General features: G+C 39.3%; 1 protein-coding gene across 1 annotated transcript in view; it reads left to right on the top strand.

Moving 5' to 3' along the window:
• Positions 1–11,320, top strand: part of LOC132107359 (5-hydroxytryptamine receptor 1E-like) — a 46,573-nt gene extending 35,253 nt beyond the window's left edge. The window contains exon 2 of the mRNA XM_059513587.1: positions 10,117–11,320. Within this exon, the coding sequence (XP_059369570.1) occupies positions 10,199–11,311 (1,113 nt within the window). The 5' untranslated portion in view covers positions 10,117–10,198 and the 3' untranslated portion in view covers positions 11,312–11,320. The remainder of the gene's footprint in view (positions 1–10,116) is intronic.
• Positions 11,321–14,645: the final 3,325 nt, after the last annotated feature.

The following is a 14,645-nucleotide window of genomic DNA, read 5'->3' as shown; positions in this document are numbered from 1 at the left end:
AGTGGCCTGCAATAACTTTTCAAATATTTCATTTGGCGCATGGAGTAGACGGGTCTTCGACACGGAATTATAAAAGCACTGAGGCATTTATCAGTAACGTTACCTGTAAGCTAAATTTATGTTTTTAAAAGCAGACGTGAATCCCTGTAGCTGTGTGATTGCACTGATGATTTAGGTAACTGGTAAATGATTAATTTCTCCTTTTTCTCTTTCATCTTTGAAATCACTTATTGTTTTAAAGTAGTAATGCTGAGGAAAAGTTTATTTATTTCAGTAATTCAACTCAAATTGTGAAACTCGTGTATTAAATAAATTCAATGCACACAGACTGAAGTAGTTTAAGTCTTTGGTTCTTTTAATTGTGATGATTTTGGCTCACGTTTAACAAAAACCCACCAATTCACATCTCAACAAATTAGAATACTTCATAAGACCAATAAAAAAAACAATTAGTGAATTGTTGGCCTTCTGGAAAGTATGTTAATTTACTGTACATGTACTCAATGCTTGGTAGGGGCTTCTTTTGCTTTAATTACTGTCTCAGTTCAGCGTGGCATGGAGGTGATCAGTTTGTGGCACTGCTGAGGTGGTGTGGAAGCCCAGGTTTCTTTGACAGTGACCTTCAGCTCATCTGCATTGTTTGGTCTCTTGTTTCTCATCTTCCTCTTAACAATACCCCGTAGATTCTCTCTGGGGTTCAGGTCTGGTGAGTTTTCTGGTCAGTCAAGCACACCAACACCATGGTCATTTAACCAACTTTTGGTGCTTTTGGCAGTGTGGGCAGGTGCCAAATCCTGCTGGAAAATGAAATCAGCATCTTCAAAAAGCTGGTCAGCAGAAGGAAGCACGAAGTGCTCCAAGATTTCTTAGTAAACAGGTGCAGTGACTTTGGTTTCCAAAAAAACACAATGAACCAACACCAGCAGATGACATTGCACCCCAAATCATCACAGACTGTGGAAACTTAACACTGGACTTCAAGCAACTTGGACTATGAGCTTCCCCAGCCTTCCTCCAGACTCTAGGACCTTGGTTTCTAAATGAAATACAAAACTTGCTCTCATCTGAAAAGAGGACTTTGGACCTCAACAGTCCAGTTCTTCTCCTCCTTAGCCCAGGTAAGACGCCTCTGACGTTGTCTGTGGTACAGGAGTGGTTTAACATGAGGAATAAGACAACTGTAGCCAAATTCCTTGACACGTCTGTATGCCTTGATCCCAGCCTCGGTCCATTCCTTGTAAAGTTCTCTAAAATTCTTGAATCCATTTTGCTTGACAATCCTCATAAGGCTGCAGTTCTCTCGGTTGGTTGTGCATCTTTTTCTTCCGCACTTTTTCACTCCTCTCAACCTTCTGTTAACTTGCTTGGATACAGCACTCTGTGTACAGCCAGCTTATTGCCAATGAATTTGTGTGACCTACACTCTTTGTGAAGGGTGTTAATGATTGTCAAAGACCATTTTGAAGGCTGAGGAAACCTTTGCAGGTGTTTTGAGTTGATTAGCTGATTGGCATGTCATCATATTCTAATTTGTTGAGATGTGAATTGGTGGGTTTTTGTTAAATGTGAGCCAAAATCATCACAATTAAAAGAACCAAAGACTTAGACTACTTCAGTCTGTGTGCACTGAATTTATTTAATACATGTGTTTCACAATTTGAGTTGAACTTTTCCTCGACATTCAAATTTATTGCGATGCACCTGTATATAGTGCAGAATTAGGCGATGCAGAATTGCATATAAAATAAAAGTTGTAACTAAAAAAAAATGTGTGTACTTTTTATATATTTATTTATTTATATAACTTTTTATTTTGGATGCAATTATTTATTTTATAGTACTATACGGAATGTTTTCCATTTGTTCCATGAATTAAAAAAAAAGACAAATTGACCATTATTTACCTAGCATTGCTAAACTATCATTTTCAGTGTGTGTGTGGAGGGGGGTGGGGGGTGTTTGTTTGTGTGCATATATAAGGAGGAAGAAGTAATAGAAGATATTTAAAAATATTTGTGTAAAAACGGTATATTTAATGATCACTCTGAATAATTCCAAACAACTACACAATGTAGCCAAAATTACTACACCATTTTAAACTTTATATAAAATGACATGGAATGTAGACTCATGTGCTCCTCCTCAAAGCATTCAGCAAGAACTCCTTGAAATAAATTCCATTTCAGCTTCATCGTGGTCATCAGAATTTGATCCATTATGATCCAGTTAGTATCTTAAAATTGGAAGAGTATAATTTACAGGGTACAATAAAGAGCTAGTGTCATTCTTGAGAAGGGCAAGGGGCTAAGGGATCTTCACCGTGGAACTGTGTTGGTTTGTGTAACATTATTTTATCCCATGAGGCATAAGTGTGGTCAGTCAATGCCTGGACTTCAGGCATCACTGTACTGAAGGGGCAGCTGCAATGACTCCGTTTGTGCAGTCTCATGGTCATCATCTGCAAAACACAACACTGAAGACAGTCAGATGCTCAGGAGAAACTGATAAATTCTCCAGCCCCTATTTACAAAGAGTAGCAAAAGTATTTTGTACATGGCACCATGTTGTTCCTGTCCCAGTACAGTGATACTTTATTCAATACAAACACAGTAAAGTTACCTGGCTTTCAGGGATAGTTCACCATCATTTACTCAACCTTGACTTGTTCTAAACCTGTATACATTTCTTTCTTCTACCGAACACAAAAGAGTATATTTTGAATAATGTTAATATACAAAACTATTCTTGGATCCGATTCACTTCCATAGTACAATTTCTTATTATTATGGAAGTGAATGAGACCCAAGATTTGCTTGGTTACAAAAAAATTTCCTTTGTGTTCAGCAGCAAAAAGAAATGAACACAGGTTTGCAACAACTCGAGAGTAAGTAAATAACAGAATTTTAATTTTAGCTATCCCTCTATGCGCCGTTTTGTAACAGTTTTCTACTGTTATCAACAACTTCAGCTTAGCATTAAATATTATTTATGCCCAACAGGAGTGTCATCGATAAAGAAATGGTTCAAACTATGTCTTTTGTTAGAGCACGTAACTTAACAAGAAGCTGTAACGTACCTGTTTGTGGATATGCCCTGACGAGACGTCGCCTCGGAGTCTTCACTGGAGCATCGATTCCTCGGTGAATGGATTTTCTCTGGGTCTACCATCAATGAAGTGTAAAGAGCAAACTTACGGAAATGTTCGTGGTTTCTTTACGTTTAAGGCTTTTAGTTTTAACCAAAGCTGACAAGCTTCTCTCTTTGGAGGGGTGTACAAATCATAGGGGTGCCCCATCCACATTAAGCTCTGGTGCGTGGATTATGGTCAAAACAAGTGTCTTGCAGGTATTGTTTACGCTTGCACCAGCTATTATGACACCCACTAACTACACAAAGTACAGCAGTCTTTCTGTGGTCCATGTTAAACCTAAACTAGCCTGTAAAATCTACACAGTGACCGTGAAACTACTGAATTACAATACAACTACTATTAGCTGAAGCTGTTTACCGGAAATCTGACACATTATAGTTCGAAAATGGCGGCGCCTGCTCTTACATCAAAAATAAGGTGAATAACAGCAGGCTTCTTTCTCAAAAATGACAACTATTACCCATAATGCACTTTTTAATGAAAAAATTTGGCAGTTTTTTACAGCGATTTTTAACAGCGTTTCACAAAGGCATGCTAAAAAAATTCATAAGAGCACTAGACAAAGTTCTATTTAACAATGCTTATTAATGAAAAATATAAGAGTAATATGTATTTTTGCTTGAATACTAAACAACTGATTAAATTATACACCCCTGAGCTATAGTAATGGTGCAATATGATATAATTTAACAAAACGTATTCCTCCAAAACAGAGAAAACATCTTTCATAACCATCTACATGTCTGTCTCTTTTAAAGTGTTTAGTGTGTATAATGAGTCGGGTCATTATTGCACAATTCTTAACCTCACCCCAGACCTCACTACTTTTCAAACCATGTCTGTAATCATCTCACCTCATGAGTTCACATCCCTGGGCTTCACTTAGAGATGTGCGTACAGACGAGAGCTCCGGCCCGTGTGTGACGACTGCCACTTTAGAAATATCCCAACAACAACAAGTAATGAGTCGTCCCACGCAAACACAGCTCTCACGTAAAACATCGCAGAATGCTGCTTGTGAAGAGTGCCAGAGGTGATTGTGTTATTGTGAGGCTTGAACCTCTTCTGAATGATTTCAGAGCCGCCTCTGACCTCTAGGGGCCGGCCAAGCTGTCGATCAAATCTGTGCAATTACAGGCTACTGTTGTGTGATTGCACATTCATGTCTTTATCATTAGTGTGATTGCAATGGGTCCTGGAGGACACACCAAACCTCTAGAAATATATTCTTCTGTCTTCTGAAAACACGTGTCTGTGTGAGTGGCAGAGAGAGAGAGAGAGAGAGAGAGAGCATGTTTCTGGGAGAGAGTTAACAGCAGCTCACCTGCACACTGTAAAAACCCGACAAGTTAACTTAACTCAAACCGTTTGAGTAAAACAGATTGCCTTGATTTAAACCCTGTAAGTTTTAAAACTTTGCATTCAAGTAATTAAGTGATTAACTAAGTGCTGATTGAGCATTAGTGATGAACAGCTGCTGTTAACAAACAGAATCACTGAAGAAAAGAGAAACACAAGAACTACTAAAACACTAAGACTGAAGTCAAGGGTCAAGAGCCCAACTAAAGCAAACACTGATCTCTAACATGGCTACTTCAAATGAAACAATAAATCAACATCTAAACCTTAGTTCATTCTCAATAAGATCTTCTGTAGACGTCTGACAGAAATAAAGTCAGTCTGGTTATTAATAAGTGGAGCTGGTGATGCTGTTTGTGGGGTTGTTTAATCAGATCTTGAGAGATTTCATGTATTTTATTTCAGTTGATTTCATCTAAGACTGTGTCTGAAGTCAGTAGTTCTTGTCTCTCTTTTCTTCAGTGATTCTGTTTGTTAACAGCAGCTGTTCATCACTAATTAACAATTATCACTCAGTTAATCACTTAATGACTTAATTGCAATGTATATCTTCTTTCAGTGAACTCAACTGAATTAAGTTCAGAGTACTCATAACTGTTAGTTTTTTCAACTTAAATGGTTTAAGGCAATCGGTTGCCTCAAATGGTTTGAGTTAACATAACTTAAGGATATCTGTTTACTCCAACCGTTTGAGTTAAGTTTACTTGTCGGGTTTTACAGTGCACATTCACCATTACAACTGGGTGAGTTTGTTATCATTTAAGTTTTTAATGCTTTAATTCAGCTGACTTTTGTTAATGACACAGGACACCACCTTTTACATAGCTCACAATTTGTGAATACTGACCGTTGTCCAGATCATCAGAGGGTTATAATGCAAAAATGCATGAATACTCATTGGTAAGGCTGTGTAACTGCACTTTATCCCACACATATTGGCTTCAACATTTGCTATCAGCTTACTTGATGGATACTGAAATTTGACTTTCTTTCTGATGCAAACAACATGCAAGTAGAGACAAAAAATTATGTTCAATAGAAAATAAGTCATTCAATTGCTAATTATTTCATTAACCAACAAATGTAACTATGTAATTCAGTTGTTGGAATTAGAATTGCGGAGCACAATTAGTGGTACATGCTGTGTGATTATGTGTCTGAAAGATAATTTAAGAAGCTATTCAGTCATGTAGTTTGTTATAGAAATCTGAAAAATGGAATGATCTTAAAGGAATAGTTCACCCTATCAGCATTCAAGATGTACGTGAATATGTTTCTTTATCAGGTTTGTAGAAATGTGTCATTGCATCAGTGTGTCATCAATGGATGCTCTGCAGTGAATGGGTGCCGTCAGATTGAGAGTCCAAACAGCTGATAAAAACATCACAATAATCCACAGCACTCCATCAATTACTGTTTTGTGGAGCCAAAAGCTGCATGTTTGTAACAAACAGTTTCATCAGGATGCTTTTAAACTATTGTTTCCAGCTGAAAAACAAGTCTATAATCTATATTACTGTGTTTTCCAGTGAAAGAGTCATCTGGTTTGAATCAGGAGAGAAATATGCACAGATCTGTTTACAAGCCAAAAGGGTTCTGAACAAATATATAGGTGAAATGATCTGATGTTAAAAATGTCTTAAAGGGGTTATCGGATGCCCATTTTCCACAAGTTGATATGATTCTTAAGGGTCTTAATAAATTGTTTTCTTAAATTCATTTCTTTCCTTCCCTTCACAAGAATTACATGAAGGACTATATGAATCAACTCTGTTGCATTAACCAAAGCAGGATTATGGATTTCCAGTTCCCAACTTTGCAAAGGGCTGGATCCCGATTGTAAATGCTGAAATGAAGTGTTATTTATGTGATTGTGAGTAAAAGGAAAGGCCTGCTAGTGTGCCATGCCTTTGTGGTCATCATTGCTCAGAAGAGTAGTAACTATAGAGTATGTCCCTTCACACAGTGAGGAATAGCATAGCATTTTTTTTACTTGTAAAGTGCTACAATTAATAGTGTTGGGGAAAGTTAAAAGTAATGCATTACAATATTGGGTTACTCCCTAAAAAAGTAACTTATTACTTAGTTACGTTTTATGGAAAGTAATGCATTACATTACTTTTGCGTTACTTTCGCATTACTTTTCAAATAAAAGCAGGGCTTAATTGTTTTGAATATAAGTAGTTCTATTTATAGCAAATGTAAAAGCCTTTTCACACCAAAAAGTGTAATGACTAATCCTCAGGATGAAGTAAAAGTAAATTCACGTCTGTACAGTAGAATACAGGAGAAGAAGGATTAACACACTTCAACAATATATAAATAAAGAACAATGAAGCACAATTGTTAGTTTATCTAAAGTCATTTTTGCTTATTAGTATGGTTGAACTGGATCATCAAAGGTCAGCTGCAAAGACATTAGTTAATAAAATGGGATTAGATATATTTGTGTTATTTAACATTTAATTATTGCAGGTTTGCGTTTTAATTCATTTTGATGAATACTAAATCTGTGGGATGAATAAATGCATATTCACATTTAGTCTAGAACTACATCATGTTTACACAGTGCACACAACGCCTCTGTACTTCCGATTTCTCCTAATATTGGGACAGGGGACTTGTCAGTCAATACATGGGAAAACAAAATAACTGGCATTACTTTTTTGAAAAAGTAACTCAGATATTTTCCTGTAAATTAAAAAGTAAATGCAGTACTTTACTATTTGAAACGTTACGTTACTTGTAAAAAAAAAAGTGAAAAAAGCCATACTAACCCATCCTCGGAATTGGTGCTCTGCATTTACCCCATCCTAGTTCACACACACACAGCAGTGAGAAGTGAACACACACACACACACCGTGAACACACACCCAGAGCAGTGCCACTGTTGAGAGACTGACAAACCCCCCAAGTCAGATTCCCAGTGAAATGCTCTCAGACAGCAAATGCAATGAGTTTGCATTCTTCTTTTCTGAGAAGATCATCAATATCCGGAAGGCGATTAGCACATCCTCAAGTAATGCAGAGGTCAGACAGATTAGGCCACAATATAAAAAAGATACTATGTCTATTTTTGAAGCAATTGATAGCAAAATTCTGGAAGACATAGTGCAGCACCTAAAATCGTCAACCTGCTATCTTGACACACTTCCCACATCTTTTTTCAAAAGTGTGCTTAACTGCTTAGAAGCAGATCTTTTAGAAGTGGTGAACGCCTCACTTCTCTCTGGGATGTTTCCAAACTCCCTGAAAACTGCAGTTGTTAAGCCCCTCCTGAAAAAGAGCAATCTTGAAAACACCATTTTGAGCAATTTTAGACCAATATCTAATCTTCTTTTTATAGGCAAAATTATAGAAAAGGTCATTTTTTAATCAGCTGAACAAATACTTAAACTCAAATGGATACCTGGACAATTTTCAATCCGGTTTTCGACCGCATCACAGCACAGAGACAGCACTCATTAAGATAATAAATGATATTCGCTTAAATTATGACTCTGGCAAAATATCGGTGCTGGTATTGCTAGATCTCAGTGCTGCGTTTGACACTGTCGATCATAACATACTACTAGAGAGACTGGAAAACTGGGTCGGGCTTTCTGGGATGGTACTCAAATGATTAAGGTCATACTTAGAAGAGAGAGGTTATTATGTGAGTATAGAAGAGCATAAGTCTAAGTGGACGTCCATGACATGCGGAGTCCCACAAGGCTCAATTCTTGCACCGCTCTTGTTTAGCCTGTATATGCTCCCACTAAGTCAAATAATGAGAAAGAACCAAATTGCCTATCACAGCTATGCTGATGATACCCAGATTTACCTAGCCTTATCTCCAAATGACTACAGCCCAATTGACTCCCTCTGCCAATGCATTGATGAAAATAATAGTTGGATGTGCCAGAACTTTCTTCAGTTAAACAAGAAAAAACTGAAGTCATTGCATTTGGAAACAAAGATGAAGTGTTCAAGGTGAATGCATACCTTGACTCTAGGGGTCAAACAACTAAAAATCAAGTCAGGAATCTTGGTGTGATTCTGGAGACAGACCTTAGTTTCAGTAGTCATGTCAAAGCAGTAACTAAATCAGCATACTATCATTCAAAAAAACATTGCAACAATTAGATGTTTTGTTTCCAGCCAAGACTTGGGGAAACTTGTTCATGCCTTCATCCCCAGCAGGGTGGACTATTGTAATGGGCTCCTCACCGGCCTTCCCAAAAAGACCATTAGACAGCTGCAGCTCATCCAGAACGCTGCTGCCAGGATTCTGACAAGAACCAGCACATCACACCAGTCCTCAGGTCCTTACACTGGCTTCCAGTTACATTTAGGATTGACTTTAAAGTACTTTTACTCGTATATAAGTCACTAAATGACCTAGGACCGAAATATATTGCAGATATGTTCACTGAATATAAACCTAACAGAGCACTCAGATCATTAGGATCGAGTCAGTTAGAAATACCAAGGGTTCACACAAAACAAGGGGAGTCCTCCTTTAGTTACTATGCCGCCCGCAGCTGGAATCAGCTTCCAGAAGAGATGTGCTAAAACACTGGTCACATTTAAATCTAGACTCAAAACTCATCTGTTTAGCTGTGCATTTATTGAATGAGCACTGTGCGATGTCCGAACTGATTGCACTATATTTTCACTGGTTTTTTATTTTATTTTATGTAAAATCATTTTCTAACTGAACGTTAAAAACGTTCCTCTAACATCAAGAAAACCGAACATTTTCTATGTTCCTAGAACCAACACTGAATATTTGCAGAATGTTCTTATAACAAAATTCAGTTAGCTGGGTTGTACTTTTTTTAGCTTTCTAAACTAATTTAAAACATTGGATGTCACTAAACTTTCTAAACTTAAATCCAAAACAGAGCTTGCTGTGTTTTGTCTCCCTGATTGGAATAATATGCAAAATTTTAATCTGGGATGGTTATCTTTCCTTTATAAAAAAGCTTTTACCACTTAAGGCTCTTGGCAATAGTCAAGGCCGGGATCCAGCTTTTTCTGTTATCGGCCTTAAACTGTGGAACAGTCTTCCATTGTGTGTTAAAGCTACTCAAACAATTTATGATTTAGAATCTCTGCTTAAACTAATCTGTTTTCCTTGGTTTTTAATGTACCGTAAAAATGTATACAGTCTCGAGTACTGTTTTGCTTTGTTTTGAATATTGTTGTTCCTGTATTTCTATTTCTGTATTTCTATTACTGTGCAGCACTTTGGTCAAATTTTAGTTGGTTTTAACTGTGCAGATTGAACTACAGACAGTGGGATTGACAGAGGCCATTTTCTCTAGTCATTTAGCACCGATTTCAAAATGTTTTCACATTTCTACTGCATAGACAGTCAATTTAGGTGCCACTGTGTCTGCATGCTCTGGAAATTTTAAATCACTTGTAGGGTGGGACATTTCCAGAAAATTTCCAAAAATTCCTGGAAGATTCCAAAAAATCCTAGAAAATTTTCAAAATTTCTAGAATGTTTCCTGAATGTACTGGAAATGTTCCACCTTTTTGCAGCAACCCTAGTCATTAGTAATCCTTTTAAGTAACTAATTTGACATTAATGGCATGTTAACTGTGTGTGTGGCAGGCCGTCACTGATCCAGCACGCAGGTCTTTGGGGCTTTAGTCCTGGGCAGAGGGATCCTCCTGACTGAGGGAGAGGCTGTGGGATGGAGATGGAGCGTTACCTGGGCTCTCCGGCCAACACCACCAACACCACTGCCACCCCAGGATCGGCCTTTGGAATGGAGCTGTTGATGGAGCGACTGGCCGTGGTGGCTCTGCTAGCGCTGTTGACGCTGCTGACGGCCGTGGTGAACGGGGCTGTCATCGCAGCCATCTGCACCACCAAGAAGCTCCACCTCCCTGCAAACTACCTCATCTGCTCCCTGGCCGTCACTGATTTCCTGGTGGCCGTGCTAGTGATGCCCATCAGCATCCTCTACATCACCACTGAGACCTGGCTGCTGGGGCCGTTCGTGTGCGAGGCATGGCTGAGTGTTGACATGACCTGCTGCACCTGCTCCATCCTGCACCTGTGTGTGATCGCGCTCGACCGCTACTGGGCCATCACTAAAGCCATCGAGTACGCCCGCAAGAGGACGGCCCGGCGTGCCGGTGTCATGGTGGCCACCGTCTGGTTCATCTCCATCTTCATCTCCATTCCGCCTCTGTTCTGGAGGCAGCGCGGGGACGGGACTGGCCCGCAGCAGTGCATCATCGAGCACGATCACGTGGGCTACACCATCTACTCCACATTCGGTGCTTTCTACATCCCCATGACTCTCATCCTTATCCTGTACTCCCGGATTTACAGCGCCGCCAAGACGCTGTACCAGAAGCGCGGCTCCTCACGCTATCTCAGCAGCCGCAGCACTGACAGCACCAACTCGCTGAACCGCTGTCGTGTCAAGCACGCCTTCTGCGTCTCCACCTCTGACCACACCACGGAGTTCGACCGCAACCATGCTGCCGTCCGTGCGCCGCTCGACATGGAGACACCGGAGCTGGACGAGAGGAACCAGATCTGCACGTCTCGGGAGAGGAAGGCGGCTCGGATTCTGGGGCTCATCCTGGGAGCCTTTATCCTGTGCTGGCTCCCGTTCTTCCTGAAAGAGCTGCTGGTGGGATTGAATGTGCCCAGCCCCTCGCCTCAGGTGTCCGATGCGCTCACCTGGCTGGGATACATCAACTCGCTGATTAACCCGCTACTGTACACTATCTTCAATGAGGACTTCAAGCAGGCTTTCAAGAGACTGTTTAGGTGGAAGGAGCACACATAAGCCCCTTTTACACATACAGATTTTACTGGAAAATTAGCGGTAAATTGGCGGAATGATGCTGTGTGTGAACACAGAATGAAGATTGCCGGTATTAGCACGAACCAGTTCAGAATGCACTGACTGACTGAAGACCAGTGTGGACCAGGGCAGGTTACTTTGGTAAGGTTACAGATTACTTTATTAAAGTAATGTAACTGATTACTTTTGATTACTTTTCTAAATTTTCTAATTAATGTTTTCAACTGTTTATCATTTTGAAACATGTAAAGCAGGCAAGGGATAACCTTACAGCATTACTGTCAGACTTTCACAATCCTTCATCACTTGAATTAAGATGATAATAAAGAAATATATCAGACTTTAGTCCCGCCTTTTACTTTGAGATTGATCTGAAGTGCAGATTTAGAATCATACCAACTAAATCTTTGCATAACTACAGGAAACACTGGCATCTAACAATGCTTTAGGTGGGGGGCAGTTAATTTAAGAAAGAAAGAAATAAAAGCATATACATCAACCCAAATATGTTTGTCTCAAAAGCATGTGTTCTATTCTGTGTTCAGAACACGGTGATGTAAGAGGTCTACTCTGGGCCCATCTGAGCCAATGATTCAAACTTCAGTGGCTCTGGGCCAGTCACAGCATTGGTCTGGTTCTGTCTGGTTCGGTTTGAAGGCATTTAATACGATGTCTCTGGGCCAAAAGCAGCATGAATGTGAACATTTGAAACAAAAATGAAAACATCAATAAAAAATGACCATGCATACCTTGCCATGTTTACAAACACAACACTGGGAGGCGCAGCCATTTCTGTTTAATGATATCACAGAACTTACTGGTGATTTGAAACCGATGTGTGAATGGTGCTTTACCGGAAAAAAAGACAGAACACTGTTGCCTGTGTGAACAGCACATTTTTTAATTTACAGGTAAAGTTGTTCCGGTAATTTTACAGTAATTTAATGGTACTACTGTGTGAAAGGGGCTATGGACATGCATCCTTTCGTGGGCAGCGGCTTCACTGGGTTCAGGACATTCTGGAGCTCCATTTGAGATGGATTCGTACATCTCTCATAAGTCTAGCAGCAGTATGGAAAACACATTTTAATAAAATCCAATGAAAAGCCACTGCCTGCTTTTCTACAACACAGTTTCATCTGATTCCTGAGCAATGATGTGAAATGACTTGACAAGTGTACCAATGCACTTCCTGTTCAAACAAGAGGTTTGGGTGGGACACATCCTAAGGGCTTGTCTTGTGCTTTTTTATGTAACCAATAGGCTTCCGGTCATGTTCATAGAGGGGTGGAGACATGCTCATGCTAGGGAGCTTCTGATTGGTCAAAACAACATTTAAAAAACATTTAAATCTGCTTTTCAGGAATAGAAAGACTATAAAATACTCATAATACTAGTACAGTACATTAACTCTTCCCCCACCAAACACAGCATTTTCCAGGTTTCCACGTTCTCATTGTTATATGGTAGGGGGTGCTATTATGCATCTCCTAAATTAGTCTAGAATCACTCGAACACAAACACAGTTCAGGAAGCCGCAGAAATGAGCAATCTTTTATGTAAGCATATGCATCTGAACAAATTATCCGATCATCAACAATAACTGCATAAAAATTAAAACTGCCTTATGTCAGCGAGTGAATTGTCAATCCAGAAAGGCCTGGGTAAGCTTTGGGAGAACCCTAATGGAAGCCCAATATTGCATCTTTGGTTTGATAATGTTACTGAATATGATCCAGATGTAGTGTTTGTTAAAAATGGGATTTTCTCATCTTTTTACTCAAAATGTTGCTTTTTATGAAACCTATCTACAATCAGGTGTTGATAAAAAACTTTTTTTTAAAGTAGAGCATCTGATGTTTGATGTATTGCATGTTCAAATATTCATGCAACAAAATATTGAAATTTTAGTAGAAAATTATCTCAAAACCATTAAGGCTACTAATTACCTTGATTTTTTTAAATGAATGAAGTTTAAACATTTGGATTATGAGCACAGTTGTTGGTTCTGTATAACAAAAGCACACAAAATTCATTATCTAGAACAGTTTTATCACAATGTAAAACATTACAATACAAGCATTTCAGGCAAATATAATTGATGCAATATGTCAATCCTTTAACACAAATAAAAATAAAGAAAAATCAGCAAGCTAGTAATTAGACATTTCATTACCTAAAATTGTCAACAGTTTTGTTTTTTAAGTACACAGAGGTGTGCTTTTAAATTAACTGTACTTAATATTTATTATTCTCTTTTGTAATTATTTTTAAATTGCACATACCTCAAACACATTATTAAACTCAAAATCCCTTGTCTCCAAATGCATTGCTTCAAATACAATGCGCACAACTAGCTGGAGTGCTGTCTTCAGCTGAACAGTATCCTCTTTATGTTCCCATCATGCACTGCAGCTGAAATGGATCATGATAATTATTGATTGACCGCTTTACTGTTTATGTAATTGCAGTGATACAGTTGTGTCTGTTGTCCTTTTCAATTATGTGTTACCACACTCAGAAAAAAAGCTACAAAATTTGTCACTGGGGCAGTATCCTTTCAAAAGGCATGCATTTGTACCTCATTTACCCCAAAAGGCTGCATATTAGTACCTTAAAGGTAAATGTTTGTACCTAATGGAACATATCTGCACCTGCTCCAGTATGTGTTTTCTGAGCGTGTGGCGTGTACACTCAGAGAGCAGCATGTGGTCTGTGTGCTGGAGGTCAAGCACACTGCACTCCAGATGAATGACATCACCTCTTTGGCTTCACCGCTGCTCAGAGAGTTAACAGAGACTGAGACACTGAGATATTTCACACGGTTGGGTTTCTAGAGAGATAAAGACTGGACAATACTAAGAGTTGTTCCCTTTCGAGGGAACTTCGAACTGCGTCCTCTAGGGGCCTCTTTGGGGAACACCTCGTTGTGACCCGTGTCTGAAGCATACATTGAAAAAACACCAACTTGTTGGCCGGCGACAGCCTCCGACGTCACTACCGGCGCGACTATAAATCAGCACCGGGAGAGAACGTTATTATCTTCTTCATCTTCACTGACTGTTTTGTTTGAAGCGTGCATCTGAAAGAACCGGTAAGGGCGATCTTTCTCTGTTTATCATGGCGACAACTAGCAAGCGTTTAGACGATGTGTGCATCCGTGTTGGCATTATTTGACACCCGATGACACACGCGATTTTTGCGTCATTGGTTTGGGTCAAGAGCACGCACGCGATGTCTTTGAGGAGGCAATCTGCGTGCATTGTGAGCGTTTTTTCAATGGAAAAAGCTCCGCTCTCGTTCGTCTCTCTTCTGA

Source organism: Carassius carassius, chromosome 27 (genome assembly GCF_963082965.1).
Source record: "Carassius carassius chromosome 27, fCarCar2.1, whole genome shotgun sequence".
Taxonomy (NCBI): Eukaryota; Metazoa; Chordata; class Actinopteri; order Cypriniformes; family Cyprinidae; genus Carassius; species Carassius carassius.
This window is presented reverse-complemented; position numbering and strand designations above follow the sequence as displayed.